At 30.0% G+C, this 21,497-nt stretch overlaps 1 protein-coding gene across 5 annotated transcripts in view; it reads left to right on the forward strand.

Moving 5' to 3' along the window:
* LOC127278886 (peptidyl-prolyl cis-trans isomerase-like) overlaps positions 1-21,497 on the forward strand; it is an 82,362-nt gene that overhangs the window by 33,503 nt on the left and 27,362 nt on the right. For 4 of the 5 annotated variants that reach the window (XM_051300817.1, XM_051300820.1, XM_051300819.1 and 1 more), the window contains exons 2-3: positions 5,564-5,794; positions 9,748-10,101. In XM_051300817.1, the coding sequence (XP_051156774.1) occupies positions 5,579-5,794; positions 9,748-10,101 (570 nt within the window). In that variant the 5' untranslated portion in view covers positions 5,564-5,578. The remainder of the gene's footprint in view (positions 1-5,563; positions 5,795-9,747; positions 10,102-21,497) is intronic. The other variant, XM_051300818.1, reaches the window with a different exon arrangement.

The raw sequence follows: 21,497 nt of genomic DNA on the forward strand, positions 1-21,497 counted from the left end.
ACATGTGGCACCCCAGCCCGTGGTGGATGCGTCAAAAAATATTTCTAAGTCAAAAGTGGATGATCTGATTTTATTTTTGCTTACTATAATGTGCGCATTCCACCATTCGAGTGCGTTGATCGCTTCTTCTAAAAGTTTCGCTATTTTGTTTGTGTCATTTTGAGATTTAGCAAGGGATTTTCTTTTTAAAAGTTCAAGTTGTTTGTAATAAAGCCATCCATACGCTCTTCCAGGACAAGAGGCAACTAGGGTTCCAATGCTTTCACAAAGAGTTTGGATTTTAATTTTATTACTAGAGAGTAGAGAATTTCTCATTTTTTGAATTTTTTGACGTTTATCATGAAGCAATTCTATAATCATTTCTACTGAATTAATTATCATTTCTAGGAATTTGCAGGATCTTTGTGGGGTAAGCTCGCTTTTTCCCAGTTGATTATAAAACCCAGGAAAGATAATAAGGAAATTGTAAGATGAGAGTCTCGTTTGCATTTTTCTTTTGATTCAGCGAGGATCAGAAAGTCGTCTAAATAGATTACTACTTTTACCTCATTTTTTCTTAACCAGCTTACTACAGGTTTGCAGATTTTTGTAAAAATGAAGGGTGCAGACGAAAGGCCAAATGGAAGGGAGTTGAATTGATATAGCTTGTCATCGTATTCAAATCTAAGGTATTTCCTATCCGAGTTATCTATCGGTACTAATAGGTAAGCATCTTTGAGGTCTAACCTACACATGAAATCCCCTGTATTTAATAAGTTTAACGAGGTCCTAATGTCTTCTAATTTAAAAAGTTCCCGTTTTAGAAATTTACTAAATATTTTAAGATTTAAAATTAATCTATGGGAACCGTCTGGTTTGCTTTTGAGAAAATATGGCGACAGGTATTGCTCTTCTTTGAAGGAGTATTCTTCTATTGCTCTTAGATCAATTAAATTATTGATTTCTTTGTCCAAATCTAAGTTTGGACTCAAAGTATTAGGATTTTTTTATCTGTATTGGGAAATGATCAAAATTTAATTTATAGCCATTAATTGCTTGCAGTACAAATTTGTCCTGCGTTATTTGTTCCCAATTATGGGCAAAAAATTTTAGCCTTGTAGCATGTATAATTACCTGATCATTACTTAATATATCGGTTCTTCTGAGGCTGCGACTGCGTGTAGAAGCCTTTGGATGGTGATTTCTTCGTCGAATTGTTCGGTTGTCTGAAGGTAGTTTGTTATGCCTGATATTGCAAGTAGCTCCCCCTTACCACCTTCTTTATGGTGGAGCTTCTCCAGTTTAACGTATTTGATTTCGTTGTTGGTTGATTTTTAGGCTTCATTTCCTTTGATAATTTTTCTATCGCTCTTGATGTGTCCACTAATCCTTTAACATTGTCTCCAAACAGCATGGTCGTTAGTTCGACTTTTACAAGAATTTTTTGGATTTTTTCTTCGTACCTGCCTACAATGAAGGTTTTTCTTGATAGCGTTAACGCCGAAAAAAGTTGACATAGTGCTCTCACTGCGTTTGATAGATATTTAAGGACATCTTCTCGGTTTGGAAGCACTTCATTGTCATTTAGGATTATATTTAGGACTTGCGCTGTAGCTGCGAGCGCTCCGCCTGTAAAGTTTTGATAGTCTTTGAAATGATTATCTCTCGTTTGGACTCTTGGATGTATGTCCACAAGAATTTCTTCATTTAATGTCGGTGTTTCGAGGTTCAACGTACCTTTTCTCGGAAGTAGTGAGAGTAATTCTTCTTTTTCCTCTTTTTTAAGCGAAGCTCCCTTAATCCACGTTTTTATGCAGTTTGCAATGTCCTCTCGGAGGACTAATTCGACAGTGGTTTGACCCGGGTTTGTCCCTAGATAAATGTCTGCTTCATATGTGTTGACGATTGTCATTGTAGCTTCATCGTTGTTTACGAGAGGGGTCTCCTCAGTCTCAAGCGATTCTGAAACCGGGAGAGGATATTTAATTATTTTTGTTCTCGTTTTAGAGTTTTCGTTTATTATTCTTGCCTCCGATTCGAGATCGGAAGTCAGAATAGTGTTTTGGCTCTTGGCATCAATTCGTGATTGAAACTTGGCCATTTTGATTTGAGCGTGGTTTATTCGGAACCATGAACTTACCTTCGTCTTCAATCTGAATTTCAATAGTTTCTTCCGTTGGTTCCAAATTCTCCAGAGCATCGAGTTCTGCGAATGCTTGGTTCATTTCTATTTCGAGTTGTTTTATTCTTTCTGTTTTCTGTTGTTTCGTTACCTGCAACGCTTTCATGTCGATTTTCTCCATGTTTGTTAGATGTGTGCGTATCCGGCGCCAAGAAACGTGATGGAACAAAACATTGCGGACATACACGGAAAAAATAAGTCAGCAAAACTTTCGTAAACTATTATTTCACTTTTGGACGGGGCACAAATTTTTAAACGTTTCATACACTTTTTAGTAATGAAGCATAAACTTTACCGAAAAAATGAAACAGAGTCAAGAAATTATTTACAAACTGTATAGGAAGATCAGTTTGTTAATCTATATTGAACAGTTTTTAATAATATTGTTTAAAGATTGTCGAATTTCTATAAAAAGTTTTACAACATTGTAATAATTGAGGTTCGAAAGTTTGAAACATAAAAGAGAGTAGTTAAGACAGCAGTCAACGAAAGAATCGTAGACTTTTTCTAAAATTCCGAACATGCGCAGTTCGTAGCTTGGTCAGTGTTGATCAGTGGAATTAACTTCTTCGTTCGCGTGGCTCTCGATAGCCGCGGCGGTTAGTTGCTAAGACAAAATGCGTTATACATATATCTTGGTTAGGTAGGTTCGTATCCCGCGGAAGCAAATTCCGAATTTTAATGTCGATAAAATTGTGTATTGTGCGTATATAAGATATTAATAATTGTGTTTCAAGTGATGTACAAATTAAGTAAAAAATACCCCTGAATGTGAATTTTTTTTTAATTTTTCTAAATTTTTTGTGAGTTTACAAGCGTTTGGTTGACTGTCGTCGAATTTTTATGCATATAAGTGTTACAAAATCTTTGGTGCACGTACTTAAGTTCTAGCTGAGAGTTTATGAAAGTTTGATAAACTGATTCCGAAACATCAGAGCACATTGAGCATCGGCTCGTATACACAGTTCACATTTTTATAATTAGTTTTGTTTTCTTAATAAACTGTGTCTATACTTTTTGAACAACTTTCGTTTCCGTCCAAAAGTGAAATACTAGTTTACGAATAAGTTTACAACAAACTATGTCGAAAATTTTGGATTCTGAGCAATGAACAGACAAAGGTCTGATTTTATTAATATAGATTAAATCATTTTAAATTATTAATTTAGATTAAAAGTTCGTAATTTCACTATTTTTGCAATAAAATTTAAATTAGAATTATAAAAAATACTTGAGCAAACAAACAGACAGACAAAATTTTTTTACAGAAATCAAATTCTGATGTCTCAAAACGAAAAAATATATCAAAATTTATAAGTTTGGGGCAATGTACAGACAGAAGTCTGATTTTTTTAATATAGATTATAGATTAATAATCCAGTACCGATTTCGAAACGTTTAAGATGTTTTTATAAAGTAATTTTGTAAAATTTAAGAAAATTGTTCCTCTTCGTATCACTTATACTATTTGAAATACAACACATATTTAAAATTTTTTTTTGTTTTTATACCAAAGGAGGAACAATTTTCTTAAATTTTTTTTTTAAAATTGTCCTTTTGTGTATCAATTATATTATTTAACATAAAACACATATTTTTCAAATATTTGTTTTTATACCAAATAAGATCGCTTCGAGTACGGAACCGTCGATTTCAGTGCGAGTGTAACTCGCACTTGTCCGATTTTTTTTTTGATATATTCCTGTCCTAAAAAATTGCCAAAATTTTAAAAGAATAGTATATTATGTGGCAAGCACGTAAAGTAGTACTTTTTAGGTGAGGATGTAATTTTCAGTACAAGCTGTCGTTAGTGCGACGTAGGTGAGACGAAGACGAGCCGAAAGCGAGCCAAGTCGAACCGAAGTCGCACAGACAGCGAGTATTGAAATCATCCGAACCTAAAAATTACTACGTGCGAGCCACATACGCTATTTTTTCGCCATTGTTATGAAAAAGTGAAACAATTTTAAAGAAATATATATATATTATATATTATGTATTATATATTTTAAATATATATAATTATAAATGAATTAATATGTTATTATTATATAATATATTATAATATATTATTATATAATATACATATATAATATATAATATAATATATATGAAATAGTATATAAAATAAAATAATAAAAATTGATAAATAAAATAAAAGCAAAACAAAAATTATGCAAAAATTAACAACTGCCTAAAAAAGTCTTTTTTAGGCAGTTGGCCCAAACTGCCTTAAAAAGTGCTACTTTATCTGCCCAAAACAGGCACAAAAAAGACACTTTTTCATGTCAATGGCGAAAAAATTATAATTTATTATTAATTGGGACAAAACATCAATGAAGATTAGATGCTAATACAATTTGAAGTGAAAAAAGAATTTGAAAAATATAATAAAATAATTTTTTTTTAATTTTAATTAATTTTGTCTTTAAAAAATGATAGTTCATGTTCGAATCAGGCTATTAATATTTTAAAAAATAAATATTTTTAAAAATTCAAGAAGAATTCAATGCTTTCGAGGTCGCCGTACATCATAGTATATACTGTGTGCAATTTAATGAATTTGCAGTTCATGATAATTTTAGCCACCCACAAATTTTTTGTGTATACGATTTATTTGTGTAAAATTTGCGCTCATATTTTGATTTTTATAGTAATCCAAACTTGCAGTAGATCACTTGGTCAGCGTAACGAGGCCTTGCTCTTAATGTGAAGCACTTGTCTTTGAGTGTGTTTCACCAAATGATACCGACAATCTTTTTTGATTTAAAAAAAATTTTAACATTGACATTAATAATATTTTCCTTTATTTTATTTTTGAAAATTTACTTAATTTTTGCTTTTAATTATTGAAAATAGATTTAGACTAACTTAAGTTTGATAGTAATTTAATTACACAGAAGTGTAACATGGTTAAATATTTCAATTTAATAATAACTATCTTTATTAATTAGCTTAAAATTTGACCTCAAGTAATTAGTGTTTTGTAAACTGAAAGAAATATGTTGATAGTGTAAAAAAAAGAGTCTTCTCATATTAGTGCTCACAGTTCGAAGCACAAACTGTCGACATAAAATTTATAATCACATATTAATTTAATTTATATTTTTATGGGTCATTAAAGTAGGTGTTTTTAACAAAATCATTTTGACAATGCGTTTCATTCCAAAATTTGCTAATCGTTATCTAACGATTAAAATTAATAATTTCAATTGTATGAAATTATTAAGTTTATTACTGTAATAAAAACATATTATAAAAATATTACAATTTTTGAAAAGTGTTTTAAAAAATGTAAAATCTTTTTTTATACCTATTATTTAGTATAAAAATTAACCTAATCTCAGCAATTAATTAAACACATATTAAAAAAGAAATAACTTTTAAAAAATAAATTTTTAGAACAGAAACTTGAAAATGGCGTTGGTAGCGATCAGTCGAGTCAGTAGTCGGGTGTCAATTGATTCGACCTTCAACCATTTGAATCATTTGGGAGCAATCGCCCGACAGAGACAGCCGTGCTTTGCAGTATTTGTACAAAGTTTTGTCGCAGAAGCAAAAAAAATGAGTCTGCCACGCGTTTTCTTTGATATGACCGCAGATGGTAAGAACGTGGGTCGCATCGTAATGGAGGTAAAGATTTTTTTAATACGTATATAATAATGTAATATAATTAAATATTTTTATTATAAAAAAATAGATTTTTTTGTTTATACTTTAATTACTCTTGTTCTATTTAGATAAATTAGCATTTTTCATCTACCTTACTAGTATAGTCATTTTTTTTAGTCATTTTTGAAAAAGTATATTTGATTTTGTTATAATAATTATTTGCAAAATTGTAATACAATTTTTTTTAAATACAATTTTAACATAGTTGATGCATTTAATTTACAAAAATTATTATTTAATTTATTATTAGTATTATTTACAAAACTCGTTCGTTCATTTAAAATTTTTCTATTCAGATTTTGATGATTTAAACATTCTGAGCTTATATACATATAATGTTATTTACATAATATTCTTCATGTGAATTATTTAATTGTGTCATCGAAACATCTTCTTGTAACCTCGGAAGGGATTTATTTTATCTGAATGTCACTTGAAAACGTTTAAATAATAGTTCTTCATTAAAAAGTTTTGAATTGTTATGATTTTAAAATTTATTCATAACAATTATAAGTACAACTGAATACTAAAATATTGTTTTTGTCAACTTTTCAAAAATTAAAACTTATTATTACTTCGTTGAAAATACATTAGTAATTTTAAATTTTTTACTTAATTTTTAATACATTCTTATTTACTTATTATTTCGTTTTATTTTAATAAATATTTTAAAGAAACACCTTTAATAATAAATTAACTTTTTAGAAGCTAAAATATTTTCATTTTTTCTAAAGTTTCAAAAAATTGATTGATATCGAATTTCGTTTTGATTCTAGGAAAGATTCTTCTTCTGAAAAATTCTGCATATGAAAAAGGTGTTATTTCTTGTTTCTACTGTCAGTTACAAATAACACAACCCCACAAAAAGTAACCTGCGCGGCAGACCAGAGTATCCTATCCCTACGTATTTTGATGCGCTGAACTCAAATTTGGTTCATCACGTCAGGACTTTTTCTGAATTAAAAATTTTAAATGATCACTCGTAAGACATAGTAAACGCAATAAAAAAACAACAAAAAAGTCTTTTTTATTCTCTTCAGAATATTTTATTATTGTATTATAATAAAAAATAAACAATCATTACGAAACAATAATGAAGACAATAAAGAAATGTGAAATATTTATGACATTGTTTACCAACTGTCGAAAAGTAAATGATATATGATATATTATTTTAAATTACCTTAATTAATTACGTTATATTTAAGGTTAAAAGAAAGGAAAATAATAGAATACTAATATTTTTTAACCTCAAAAATCATTGTCGGCAACATTTTTTTAATATTTATGTATTTTCATGTTAATTGGTATCTAGTGGTATTTAGAGACATTGATGACGAATCTGAAATTCAATTTTCCAAATGATCCTAAATAACAGGAGAATTTTTAAAAAATTGTTTGATTTTTAAGGAATTTAGTTTGTGGTTATTTTTTGAGTCACTGATTATGAATTTAAAGTTCTTTTCATAGTACAATTAATAACAAATTCAATTTAATGGACAAATTAAAAAAAAATTGTTAATTTTTTTCAAAATGTACTTTTTAGAGGTTTTTAGATTACAAATTTGAAATCAGACTTGTGAAATACAAAGTGACGGATCTAATACATTCAAACCATTTTTTAAACTATTACAAATCACATTAGGTTATGAAAATATCCTTAATTAATTGAGTAAATCTGACGTCAGATTCATGTTTAGTGTATTAAAATACATAGTGAGAGGGTACTCACTCATTTCGTACTTCGTGACGAAATGTGGTTTAGCAGGATATTGCCTTTTTAAAAAATTGAATTATTATCATACGTTATATGTAAAAATAATTTAATATATTGTATAAATCATTTAATTAATAGGTTATCTAAAAACAGATTATTTGCTTCTATGAAAATTTTTATTTTTAACCCATCACCGGAATGTACAAAACTTTTATACGAACTTTGAGGACATTTTTCAACATTTAAACGCTACGATACAAACTTCGCAAGAGACATTTTTTACGTTTCAAAAACCGCTGTATCAAATGGTGTGCTAAAAAAAACCGAAAATTTTTAAACAAATAATTTATATGCACTTTTTTTTAAAGAAAAACCGATTTTTTAGAATTTTTTCAGTTTTTGTAATTTTTTCATTGCTTATCACATCAGACTACATCTAAATGTTAAAAATTTCGCGTCAAAAATGTTTGGGCTACAAGATAGGAGTATTGAGAAAATAAATTTCAAAATGGCTGCCACAAAATGGTGTTCAAAGATAATATTTTTAAACAATTTCATACCAAGTGGACGAAATTTTTAAAAGTTGTTAGATTCGCTTGAAATTTGTTAATCGGAATTTTTTGGTGTCGCTTATTACGAATCTGATGTTAGATTTTTAAAAATTCAAAATGTCCTATTCAATATGGCGGTCAAATATTTAAAGAATTATTTGATTTTTATAAAACTTGGTATCTAAGGGTTTTTTTGGTCGCTGATTATCACGAATCCGTTATCAGTTTTTTAAAATTCTGTTAGAAATGATTTATTTCTAACGTGTTTCAAAGAAATAGCACGACAAAGAAACACATCATTAGAAAATAATTGAAAATAAATTTTATTATAAGATTATCAATTAAAGTTTCAATTTTACAAAAAGTTTAGTTAACCCCTTCACTGTTAGAGAAAAAATTGATACTGTGGTCCCAAAATGTCCAATAAATTCTGATCGAAATTTTTTTATGAAACTTAGTATTTTTAGGGTTTTTGACGTCTCTAAATTAAAAAAAAATTTCATGATTTTTACTTGTTTTTCAATTGTTTATTAGTTAAAAATAATAAATAAGTACTTAATTATTAATTAAGAAAACATCATTGAAAGTGCAACATTGTAGTGTGCAAATAATGATATAAAAGAATTTATTTTACAATTTAAATAGAAAATTTCATTTATTTTGTGTTAAGATGATCACGACACAACGTATGTGTCGCTGACAGTTTGGGCCCCCTAATTTCTCACGACATAGTGTATGTGTCGCTGACAGTGAAGGGGTTAACTTTCGAATCTCTTTGAGTATGAAATCACAAAGGCCACTCGGACAACACATACTGCATCACAAACCGATCAAATTCATGCATCGGTAAAACGATCAACGCTCTATATATTTTATATATTTTTTTTTTAACTCAAACGCAATTCGCTTGAGACTTGTTACTCGGGGGTTTTGGGGGACGTTGATTACAAATCTGAACTTGATTTTAAAAATTTCAAAATGTCGAAACCAATATGGTGGAATAAAAAATTTAAATCTTCTAATTTGTCTGAAACTTGTTACTCGGGGGCTTTTATGGTCGTTAATTTTAAACATTTTTTTTTCTAGGAGTTGAGATTAGTAACTTCTGTATAAGGTTCAAAATTACGCCACTTTCCAAAGTAAATTTTGCTAATACTCCATCGTAACATAATAATAATTAAAGAAACAACAATTTTTTTTCTTTTTTTGACTGAATATAAAATAAGTTATGATCAGCTGATCCTAACAATTATGTTATCAGGATTTTTTTTATTTTAAATTTAATACTTTTCTGTATAAAATATATAAATTTCGTTAAAATTCGTTAATATGAATCGCAAATACAAATTGTTTAAGAAAATGTTACACAAATAGTAAAACTTTTTATAATATTTGAATTTCAAAAAATTATTTATAACTAAAGTAGCTGCAATATGGTAGTACAGAATTCTATCATTCATCTCTTTCTTAAACATATGTTAATAGCTGATTCTAATCAAAAAAACAAATTTAAAAATTTTTGGTATTACAATGCTTTCTCCTTGAAGAAGCAATAAGAAGAATATGAAATATTATGTACGTAAATTATTGTTAAAATGTACTTTTATAATACTTATACTAAGTTAAGTGTTTTTATATGTTTACAGCTGAGAAGCGATGTAGTCCCTAAAACTTCAGAAAATTTCCGAGCTTTGTGCTCTGGGGAGCACGGTTTCAGTTACAAAGGTAGCAGTTTCCATAGAGTTATACCAAACTTTATGTGCCAAGGTGGGGATTTTACAAATCATAATGGTACAGGAGGAAAATCAATTTACGGTGCTAAATTTGAAGATGAGAATTTTCAATTGAAGCATGTAGGACCAGGAATTTTATCAATGGCAAATGCTGGACCAAACACTAATGGTAGCCAATTCTTTATCACGAGTACAAAAACATCATGGCTTGATGGTAAACACGTTGTGTTTGGAAAAGTAGTCGAAGGACTGGATGTTGTTAAAAAGGTAAATTTAAAACATAATTTGCAAACACCTAACAAAAAAATTATTATATGTGAAAATCCGAAAGGGTAAATATATGAATGGAAAATATAAAGTCTGTTAATAGTAAATAATTAATATTTATTGTGACACATAGACCTTATGATGAATTATGCTGGAGGTTTTTATTCTTATTAGTAAGATGGTGCCCCGTTTTATGTTGTTTAGAATTGGCTCATCTTTGTTGCACTAATAAATGTAAAAATGATGGAACAGTTCCAGAATTTTCGAACACTTCATTTTGTGGTATAAAATGATAGTAAATGTTTTTAGAATATAGATAGGTAATTGCGGTGCCTTCCTATTGGGATCTGACATTCGTACACATGCCATCTGGTGTTGAAAAATGTAACTAGTTTTGGATAACTGTTTGTGTCACTTGCAATTGTAGTTCCGCTGTCATTGTTAATTATTTTATCATTATGAATGAAGTTACATTTTTACCGCGTGAGGAATCTTCCTGCAGAATTAAGTGTTCTGTGAGAGGCTGTGGCAGTACTGTAGCGAAAAATTTAAGCGTAATTTTCCATAAATTTCCGAAACCAAAACCAAAATTACACGATTTACACCACACTTTATAATGTGCCCGGCTTGCAAAACGCGTTCACCTTCAATAAATTTTCGTTGAGCAGGATTTGTACCTGCCCATGTGCAAATACTGTCCATAGAAATGAACATTTTCTGCATCCCATGTTATTCCCATGTAAATTCACTAAAAGTGTTACCCAATTTACGCCATATTGCTTTAGGCCCCGCCCCCATGTCAGATCCCAATATGTAAATGCCCTATTGAAAAAATATGACCGTAATTATGGTCCTCAATACGCCTGTAAATTTGAAACCTGATTTACAGTCGTAATTACGGTCATAATTACACCCGTTTATAAAAAGTGGTGGACCAATTCTCAATATCACTATAGGACCTATTGGAACATTAAGAACTCATTTAGGGCTAATTTAATGCCCTATTGCATAATTTCCGGCTCTTTATTTTTTTTAAATAAACATAGGTTTGTCAGCTTTACTTATAGCTTGCAGGACCACATCGGAAAATGGTTAAAAAAGTATTTAATTTTAGTTTTTTAACGCCAAAAATTTCGGCTCATTTTCGGCTCTCAATTCCCATATACACCATTCATTTATATTTAAATTTATTAACCCCTTGCCTGTCGAAGTGATTTCCATTGGAGTCAGATTTTCAGAATTCCAAATGTCGGATCTAATATGGCGGAATAGTTTTTTATAATTGATCGGATTCGCTTATAATTAGTTACTAGGGGGTTTTCGGTGTCACTAATAACGAATCTGACATTTTATTTTAAAAATTTTAAATTGCGGATCCAATATGGTGAACAGAACCGAAAACGGCACAAAATCGATGTTCTAGTGTACTATATAATAAAAAAAGTTTTTGAAGAAATTAAGTTTAATGCGAATCTTAAAAAATACAATCTTTCTTTGGTAAAATAATTAATTATTTCTAAAATATATTATTAAATCCGGTTGCACCGCAGTTGATGGTGATAATGGTGTTGGATTTTCACTGAGATCATTATAATCATACCACTGGTTTTGGCGGTGACATACTGACGAATAGTGTCCAATTGCATCTAAATTTTGCAAATCGCCTAAATATCTTATTAAGATCAATTGGATACTTTTAAATTAGTGTGTATTCATGTTGAGAAATAATTTGTTTATTATCAGATTTTTACATACTGTTTATTTTTCCACTGCTTCTATCTTTTGTCAGGTGATGATTTAAAAAATTGAAGCCACATTCTAACTTGGTTTTCTTATAAATTTCTTCGCTTATTAAATCTTCCCAGAATCCTGGTTTTAATCGATATTGAAATCTTATATAATTTCTATTACCCACACGTCTGTTATATTCGACTTCAATAATTAATTTTTCAAACTCTATTTTATTAATAAGAATATCAAAATCCCACTTATTTTCCTCCAAACTAGAATCACTGCTAGCAGTATCAGATGACTGATATTTATCAGGAGAAGAATCTTCATCCTTGGTTTTTTCAATTTTCTGAGAAAAACTGCGATTTCAAGAATCGTTCTCAGTGGAGTCAAACCAAACAAAAAATAATTTTTTTTGACAAATTCAAAATTTACCCCTTTTTGGAAAATTATAAATATTTTTGACTTTTTTTTAATAAAAGATACTTTTTTTTCTTTTTTCACTCTCAATAAAATGAAGCCTAAGATATATACTTTCAATACCAAAAAAATCGTTTTTATTGTTTTTGAGATATTACAAATTGAAAGTTAACGTAATTCCGCATTCAACGAGTATATGGCCTATTTTGGATTAGAGGATTTTTTAAAAACAATTGCAATGTTAACTAATTGTTTATTAACAATCTACTTATCCAAAATACTTTATATAGGGCTCATTGAATGCGCAATTACGATAACTTTCAATTGGTAAGTTCAGATTTACGGTCACTTTATTTGTTTGTAAAATATTTCATTTTTTATTAACATTAATTAGTTGATTAATTAATATCTTGAAAACAAATAAAACGACATTTTATTTTTTTTGGTATTGAAAGTATATATCTTAAGCTTCATTTTGAGGGTGAAAAAAAGTGTCTTTTATTAAAAAAAAGTCAAAAATATTTTCGATTTTCAAAAACGGTGTAAATTTCGAATTTAAAAAAAAAATTTGCACCATTCGAAAGAGCAGGAAAAACCCTTTCGAAATCATATGGGCAAATCCACGAAACTTTTAACTTTCAAGAAAAAACAATTCCTTTTTTTAATTTGCAGGCACATTGATGTCACTTTGTATATACGTTTAAGTACATTTTAGCACTACAAATTCATATGCGTGATTCATTTTTAGCTCACGCCGTCAATGTTTAACTCTTTAAACTCTTTAATGTTAATAAATTACATATAAAATTGAAAAATTTAACTTTTTTATTTTTGATATCGGAGTGGTTTCCAAAGTATTTTCGTCCTCTGAACACGATTCTATCACCCAAATTTGCTTAGCACGTCAGGATTTTGAGAAAAGAGGGGGTAAAGACTCCAAAAAAGTGTTTTCAGCATATTCTTAACTTAATAAAATTTATTTCACTCAAAATCCTTAAGCGGCGTTTTTGTGTTCAAATATATATGTATGAAAATGTTTCGATCACACCATAGATTGACCTGTTTAAAGCAAAAATGCAGTTGTGCCTTTCAAAAATGTATAAACTTAAATGAAATCACGATTTTTATTATCATCTTTAAATTGTTGCCACAGGAATACAATTAGAGGCACATCATTGAAAAAGGTCTTAAAATTTTTGTTTTTTCATCACCTTTTATGAAATGCATTGAACTTTTATTTTTATCCAACGCCGTAATAGATATTTTCATAAGAAGACGTTCAATTGAATTTTTATAAAAAGTGCTATCACTCAATCAAACCTTCGTATTTTTAGTTTTAGTGGTGGCACACTAATGGGATAGTGAAAATTTGTTGATAAAATAAGTCTTTTAGATATTTTCATAGTAGCTAAAGTGATATTTTTCACGCCGCAAAAATAAAAACGTTAAGAATATAAACTTTTTAAAGAAATTCAAATGAAATTTGAGCATTTTTTCACTTTTTAACTTATAAAACTAATTGTCAAATAATTATTTTGTTCTAATACTGTACATAAATGTTCCTTTGTATATAATTTAGCAAAAAAAAATATACCCAAAGTTTTAATTAAAAATAATTCAGATTTTCAAGTGTTCGATTCGAGAATCATAAAAGTTAAATGTTTCGTGGATTTGCCCATATAGATCAAAATTTTTTTCACCCTGTTATACAATAGTTATGATTTTTCAAAAAATGCAATGCTCTCATTTTGGTAAATAGATCACTTCAGGAATTTTGTCCCATATATATTCTTTTGAAGTACAGTAAAACCCACATATATCGGATTTTAAAGGACCAGAAAAATATCCGTTACACGAAAAATATAAAATGACCATTTTAGTCTGCATCATTAGTCTTTATTCACCCTTTTGAAATTTTGAAAATCTGACTCCAATGGAAATCACTTCGACAGGCAAGGGGTTAATAAATTTAAATATAAATGAATGGTGTATATGGGAATTGAGATCTGAAAATGAGCCGAAATTTTTGGAGTTAAAAAAATAAAATCAAATACTTTTTTAACCATTCTCCGATGTGGTCCTGCTGGCTATAAGTAAAGCTGACAAACCTATATTTATTTTTAAAAAAATAAAGAGCCGGAAATTCTGCAATAGGGCATTAAATTAACCCTAAATGAGCCCTTAATGTTCCAATAGGTCCCATAGTGATATTTAGAATTGGTCCTGTCAGCTTTACATAGCTGAAAAATTTCTCAGGTGTGAATAGCTTATTTTTACACCCACTTGATAAAAAAGTGACACTTGCACTCGTAAAAAAGCGACTTCATTTGTCGGAGATGACCACAGATCAAAGTGATCAGAAGATAAGAAACAAATCAAGGACTATTTTTCAATAGATAAAACGATATGATTTAACGATTACAAAAGTAGCTCTTCAAATTCAATCAATTGAAAGTCTGAAGTTTGACAACTTATTTATTTATTTTGTAGCTTTTCACAACATGGTTGCGGTTTGACAAATGTGATGGCTGATAAAGAATTATTAACAAGTGGGTCTATAATATCATTTTTATTGGGAAAACATTTTAATAGGTGCAAAAGATTGCAGCCAATGATGTCTTTAAGCTTACAGATTTTGCATTTTCAAAAATTCTTCGAAGAGACGAATGAAGAATTAACAGAAAAGATTATACTGTTTCTAAAAAATTATACGGGAAAGGAATTACATGACTTCGAAGCTAGTAAATCGGTATAACATCTATTTCGAAAGTATGAATTGAATAAAGAGCAAACAATGGAAAGTACTCACGGAAATCTACTCAGTTTTATTAAATCTATATATCAATCTTGTAGATTATTATCTAACATTTGCCAAAAATAGCAACTTTTGTTTTTTGTGTCTAATCATTCGAAATTATGTTCGTTGGTTGGTAAAATACCACAATAATTTGATTAACATAGATGAAATCCATCCTGGTTTAAGAACAGTTTTTGAAACAGGAACTTTTGGTGTAAAAAGAACTGATAAACTTTTTTTCAAACAGTCAGTTGATCTTACTTTGGAGCAAACTATTAATGCAGATGCAGCAAAATCGTTAACATGAATAAGTTAACATGAAACATGAAACATGACAGATTTGAGAAAATTCAGATCACGAAATTTCATTGCACTATCGCGCATGCGCCATTAGAGAAGGAAAGAGGTATGGCCAACTTTCAATATCTCTGTCTCTTTTTACGGGACTATTGCAGTTTCTGTGTCATGAAAATAAGTAATTTTCGAGATATTTGTAAGTTTCTATACTTTTTGAACACTGTAAAATACATTTATACAATATAAATAAATGAATCCAAAGTACAAATTTAAAGATTGTATGAAAAATATAATTCTTTATAACTTAATAATCTTTTCATACTGATTGTAAAATATTTCTTCGTATGTATATAAATATAATATTTAACATTTTGGAAATTAATGGAAATTAAAAATTAATTTCATATTTTTGGAGATTTTTTAATTCCTGGACAATCTGAACACTTTATCATAAAAGAATCAGTTTTTGGAATCGGACAAACCATTTTCTCCAACCAATCATAATAATTAAATTCCTCTTCTGCAGGTTTTTTTTATTTGTTTTTTAATTCCGGAAAATTTAAGGCGGTCATTCTGATGAATTTTACATAAACATACATTGTGTGTACCTTTTGCACTTCATTAGATACATAAAAATTTTGTACTGATTTTACAGTCACTGGAAATAACGAACGGCCTTTTTAGGGTTCCGTACTCGATTCGGAACCTCATTAATATCGGTTTTTTAAAATCGTGTATCCCCCCCGCGGCCACACGAATATTCTGTAGGGCTGAAATTTGGTACACTTATGTATTTTCGCGTGTAGATTACAGGAAATATATAGCGAACGTGATTGGAATTTATTGCTGCCAAGGAAAAACCATGAATTTTTACTAAAAATGACTATGTACCCCCCTACCCAAGGAGGGTTCTGATACCGGATCAGTATCAGACCGATGTCGGATTTCAACATGCCAATGTCGTATCGATACTGATATTCGGTACTGTTTCGGTATCGAAAGGATGTTGGAATGTAAGATAGGACCGCTACTGTTTTCCTACACCGTTACAATATTGGAATCCGACATTGGTCCGATACTAAAATTCAACCTCGATCTAATATTGGATTCCATCATTAAATTAAAAAAACCAAAAAATAATAAAAATAAAATAAATTTATTAGATTTACACTGGAACTCCCGAAGGTGAAAATGGAAAAGACTTGGTTCTCACCTTCAGAATTCGACCTTCAAGCCGTTTGGCGGTCAAATATTGTAAACACTCAGGGCCGTACGTAGTATAGTATAGAGGAATATAATGTGTCATTGGAATTTGTAGTACTTATGTACACAAAAATTGATAAATTTTGTGTTTTGATTATAAAAAATTTTTTAAATTTGAGCTTTGATTTCTGTGTTCAAGAAATTATTACTCTTCTTACCACTCATTTTTGTGACTACTGAAACGGGGGCCTATGGAACATTAAAATCAAACGCTCCTGTTTACAGAGTGCTGCTGTCCGTCCCGCCTTTCCACTTAACCCCCCGTCGCGTTCTCACTTTCAGAGAACTCACCTTCGGGAGTCATTACTATTATCAAATTCGTCATCATTTTTAAACTCGTCATTTTTTGCAAATTCATCATCATTTTCAAACTCGTCATCATATTCAAATTCGTCATCTTTCTCAAAAATGTCACCACTAAAAAAATTTTCATCCATAAATTTGTCACTTTTGTTTAAACTGTTATATAAACTTCCTCGATTGACACTACAACTAGATAAACCACTGAATACAGAATTTACATTATCTGTAAAATTATTTTCAACAATTTCATTCAGTGTGTTTAAATTAAGAAGAACGTCATCATTTTTTCGTTCCAGAACGACCAACACTATACCACAAAATTTTCTTTTCTTAAATAAATTATTTACAGTTTTTCTTCAAATTTTAAATTCACATGCATAACATAGAGTAGAGTGGGGCGAGATCACCACTTTTTAAATTTTCGAACTCTATCTCCAGTCCCCGAGCCGATAAAGACAAAAACCAAAAATGTTTGAAAGATAGACTCTTTGGCTACATTTTACTCCATTGACGCAAGTTCGGGTCTCTTCAATACTTCGAGAGGCGCATAAATGTTGCCCAATTGACATGTGACAGAAATGTCATTTAACCGAAATGTATATGACACACATGTTATTTGACCATAATGACATTTATCAAACTTGTCATTTAACCTAAATATTCTAGCGCGAATTTTAAAATTGACCAATCACAAGTTTTATATTAGCTTTTAATTGATCAATTTTAATCAATCAATTGGTCAATTTTGAAATTCGCGCATGAATATTTAGGTCAAAAGACATTTATGTTACATGTCGTTTATATCAAATGACAATTTTGATAAATGTCATTCATGTCAAATGTCATTTTTTATATTTGTCGTTTATGTCAAATGACATTTTTTTACATGTAGTTTATGTCAAATGACAATTTTGATAATTTTCACTTATCTCAAATGACAATTTTTATAAATGTCATTTCTGTAACATGTCATTATGGTCAAATGACATGTGTGTCACATACATTTCGGTTAAATGACATTTCTGGCACATGTCAATTGAGCAATATTTATGTGCTTCCTTGGGAAAGTTCCATCTCCGCGTTCAGAAAAGATGGTTTAAATATTAAAATGTCCGCATGTGAGGCAAACGTTTAAGGCAAAACTTGACTGAATATGTAAATTACATTTTTGTTAAAGGTTCAAAATGAAAATAGACTTAAAATGTAAACCGCTTTTACACTGGTCAAAAATATTTTTTTAAAATAAAAATTACTGTTTAAAGGTGAAAATCTCCCAACTGGGACACCTAAAACTGACTTTTAAAATTTTAAATATTTTTTTCATAATCTATTGCAGGAAGTCGAATTAAAAACATTCCTGAAATGCCTTTTTTAAAAAATTAATTTTTTAATTATTTAGAGTCAGCGGGGGTAAATGGGGACAAAATCGCTATTTTTCACAAATTACTTAAGTTTCTTTCTTTAAAAGGTAATATTTGCGGCTTTATTTTTTTTAAGTTCTTATTTACGTTCCCAGGATTAATTTTATGCAGCAGAAAAAAATTTAGATAAGCTTTAAACGCATGAAACTGACTGTCCCCATTTACGCCAAAATTTAGTAAATTTCATAAAATTTGGGGTAAATGGGGACAGCATAGTTTCTAAGAAAGTTTTAAGAAAAAAGTTTCCTTAAGTATACTACTGTATTAAAGCATGAAAAAACTTGAAAAAAATTTGTAGTAGATATATAATAGTTGAACCAATTGAAATTTTTTAATTTTTTTTTCATTTCAGTATTTTGTCTCGCATTTGAAAAAAAACAGACTTGAAAATCATACCAAATTTTTTTCTTATTCCTCATGACTCCCATAATAGAAATTCACTTGAATTTTTGATTTTTGTTAATTTCGTTGATAATGACAAGCTGTCCCCATTTACCCTGAGTTTTCAAATTTTTGGGGTAAATGGGGACAGCTTGTCATTATTAACCAAATTGACAAAAATCAAAAATTCAAGTGAATTTGTGTTTTACTCAGAACCTCTTGCAGGTGATCTGAGGATAAAATATTGACATTGAACTTAATTTTAAAACTGTAAATTAAGCTCCAAAACCTCTTATCCCCATTTACCCCAACTGACCCTATTAACAGTTGAATAATTTTTTACCTTTCCACTAAATTTGCAATAACTCTGTTGCTTGTTAATGAAATTTAATAAAATTTGGTGAGTATATAGAAAAATGATATCTCTTTAAAATGCAATAGAATTTTCAATTAACCTTTGTTGTTAATGAAAAAAAAAATTGTTTATTTAATAAACAAATGAATATTTAAACTATTTCTCATATGTTTAGGAAAAAATTTCAAAAACGACATAAATCTACACTTTCTCAACTTTAATTTAAAAAAAATCTTAGTACCTTTAAAAAATGAGTGAATTACGCGAATTTGAAAAGCGACGTGCAAGCGCTGAAACAGTCACCACTGTCGCGCGCGGCGCGCTACTACGCGTCGATACCTATTCTCTGTTATCGAATGATACTAATTTATACTAATACTAATTTGGCTAAATAAAAATTTGGTTTAGCGAAAATTCAGTTACCCAGGTGCGAGTTGTCGGTCGGCCCCAAGTTGGGCCAACCATGTGCTCAGTCGGCCCACCTTGGGCAGCCAGAGGACGGGCCAACTTGCGAATTGATAACGTCAACCGACGTAGGGTCGACTTGGTTGGCCCAACTATGGGTACCCAAGTCGGGCCAACTGTGGCTGCCCTAGTTGGGCCAATCGTTGGAGACGACGGTCGGCAGCTACAGTTGGCCCAACTTTGGCTGCCGACCGTCATGCCAGATGGTCTGCCCAACTGTGGCTGCCCAAGTCATGCCGACCATTGTCCCTCATAGTTGGCCCAACTAGGGCTGCCGACCGCGTTGTTATTTTAAAGTGGGAGTGAAAAGAAGTGAGAAAAAAAGAAGAGTGGGGCTGATGGGATATAATGCAGAACTCAAGCCCAGAGATAGCATAACTGTTATAGATATACTGAAGCAACAACATCAACAGCAGTCACAGGATTAGCATCACTACTCCATTTTCTATATGGTATATATTCTACTTTAAATCCTTTTTTAACCCACTCCCCTCCCAGCTTTATTTTGATTTTTATATTAAAATTTTCCATTTACTTCTGCTTACAGATATAAAAAGAAATTATGGATTTACAAAAACTCAACGCTATTGGTCACATGGAAAGTTTCCTGCCAACAAAACCGCTTGCTGTGTTGACTGCAAATGCTTTATATACAGTAACCAAAATAAAGAGGGTGCAGACAAAATTGGGATGTAGGATTGTAGCAGAAGTAGATGCTACATTTACCAGACATCCAGTAGATTCCATGATAAATGTTTGTTAGCCAGAGATTTTCACTTTTATAACGTTCAGGTAGTGAATTCCAAGCACATGGAGGTTCAAAGAGGTAAACTCGAGGTTGAGCATCATCTTCAAGAGGAAGTATAGCCAACTCATTGAAAATGAAATCGTTGCAGGGTTTCTTGAAGCCTTAAACGTCTACGATGAACTCCATCCTGGAATAGAAATAAATTTCTATCCCAAGAACGAGAGTTATATACCTCTCAGTTCAACCCCCCACTACTTTCATTTTACCCCTTCCACTGCTTTACATCTTCTTAACGATAGCGCTGATTGGTTTATACTGTACAATGCGATCATGTATGATGAGACAATAAGCAGTTGTTTCAGCAGGTATATTATTTCTAGATTCAAATTCCAAACGTACATCAACTTAAATTTGCGTGAGAAATTCATTTTGTTTTGAACGATCAATAACAATTAGAGGAGCCAATAATTTAAAAGTTTGAAGCTTCAATATGGGTTCAGAATCTCTCCCATAGTAAGAAAATTAAAAATTTGCATACATATCATAAAGTAGAGAATATTGATTTTGATTAAAATTTAGATTTAAATTTCCATAAGAATATGATTGTGAATTCAAATAGAGTTTTACATTTGTAATGTCACAGTGATCGAAATAACAGGCAGACTTTTTACGTTTATCTTTTCTTTCTGTATGGAATCCAACAATTACATATCGAGGCTTCTCAAATTGTGTTGACGATTTTATTTGCCGCATGACTCTTATACTTGATGGAATTAAAAGATATTCAACAAATAATGTGAAATTAAATTTATAGATTCCTTCAGATTAATGGCATCATCTTTGGATAAATTATCCTTTGTTTCTTTTCAAAAATACAAGTTGAAACATGTCTAGTCTGTAAAAAGCATAAATTTTTTCTTTGTTTCTTTTCAAAAAAGACAAGTCGAAACATGTTTAGTCTGTGAAAAGCATAAATTTTTTTTGTAGATTATAACGTCTTTTTTTGTGTTTCCTCCAGCAATGAAGTTGGAACTTGTCTAAACTTGCTTAATCGCATTCAGTATATTAAAAGCACATTCTTTTAACTTTTCAAAAAGTTAACTTTAACTTTCGAAATAGTTAACTTTAACTTTTCAAATAGTTACATGCTTATTACATATATTTTCTAAGTATGCATGAGCTATTCCTGTAAAAAGTAAAAGTGGAATAAGATGT

This window comes from Leptopilina boulardi, unplaced genomic scaffold, assembly GCF_019393585.1.
Source record: "Leptopilina boulardi isolate dan_hultmark-lab unplaced genomic scaffold, ZJU_Lbou_2.1 LbouV2_213, whole genome shotgun sequence".
Classification (NCBI taxonomy): domain Eukaryota; kingdom Metazoa; phylum Arthropoda; class Insecta; order Hymenoptera; family Figitidae; genus Leptopilina; species Leptopilina boulardi.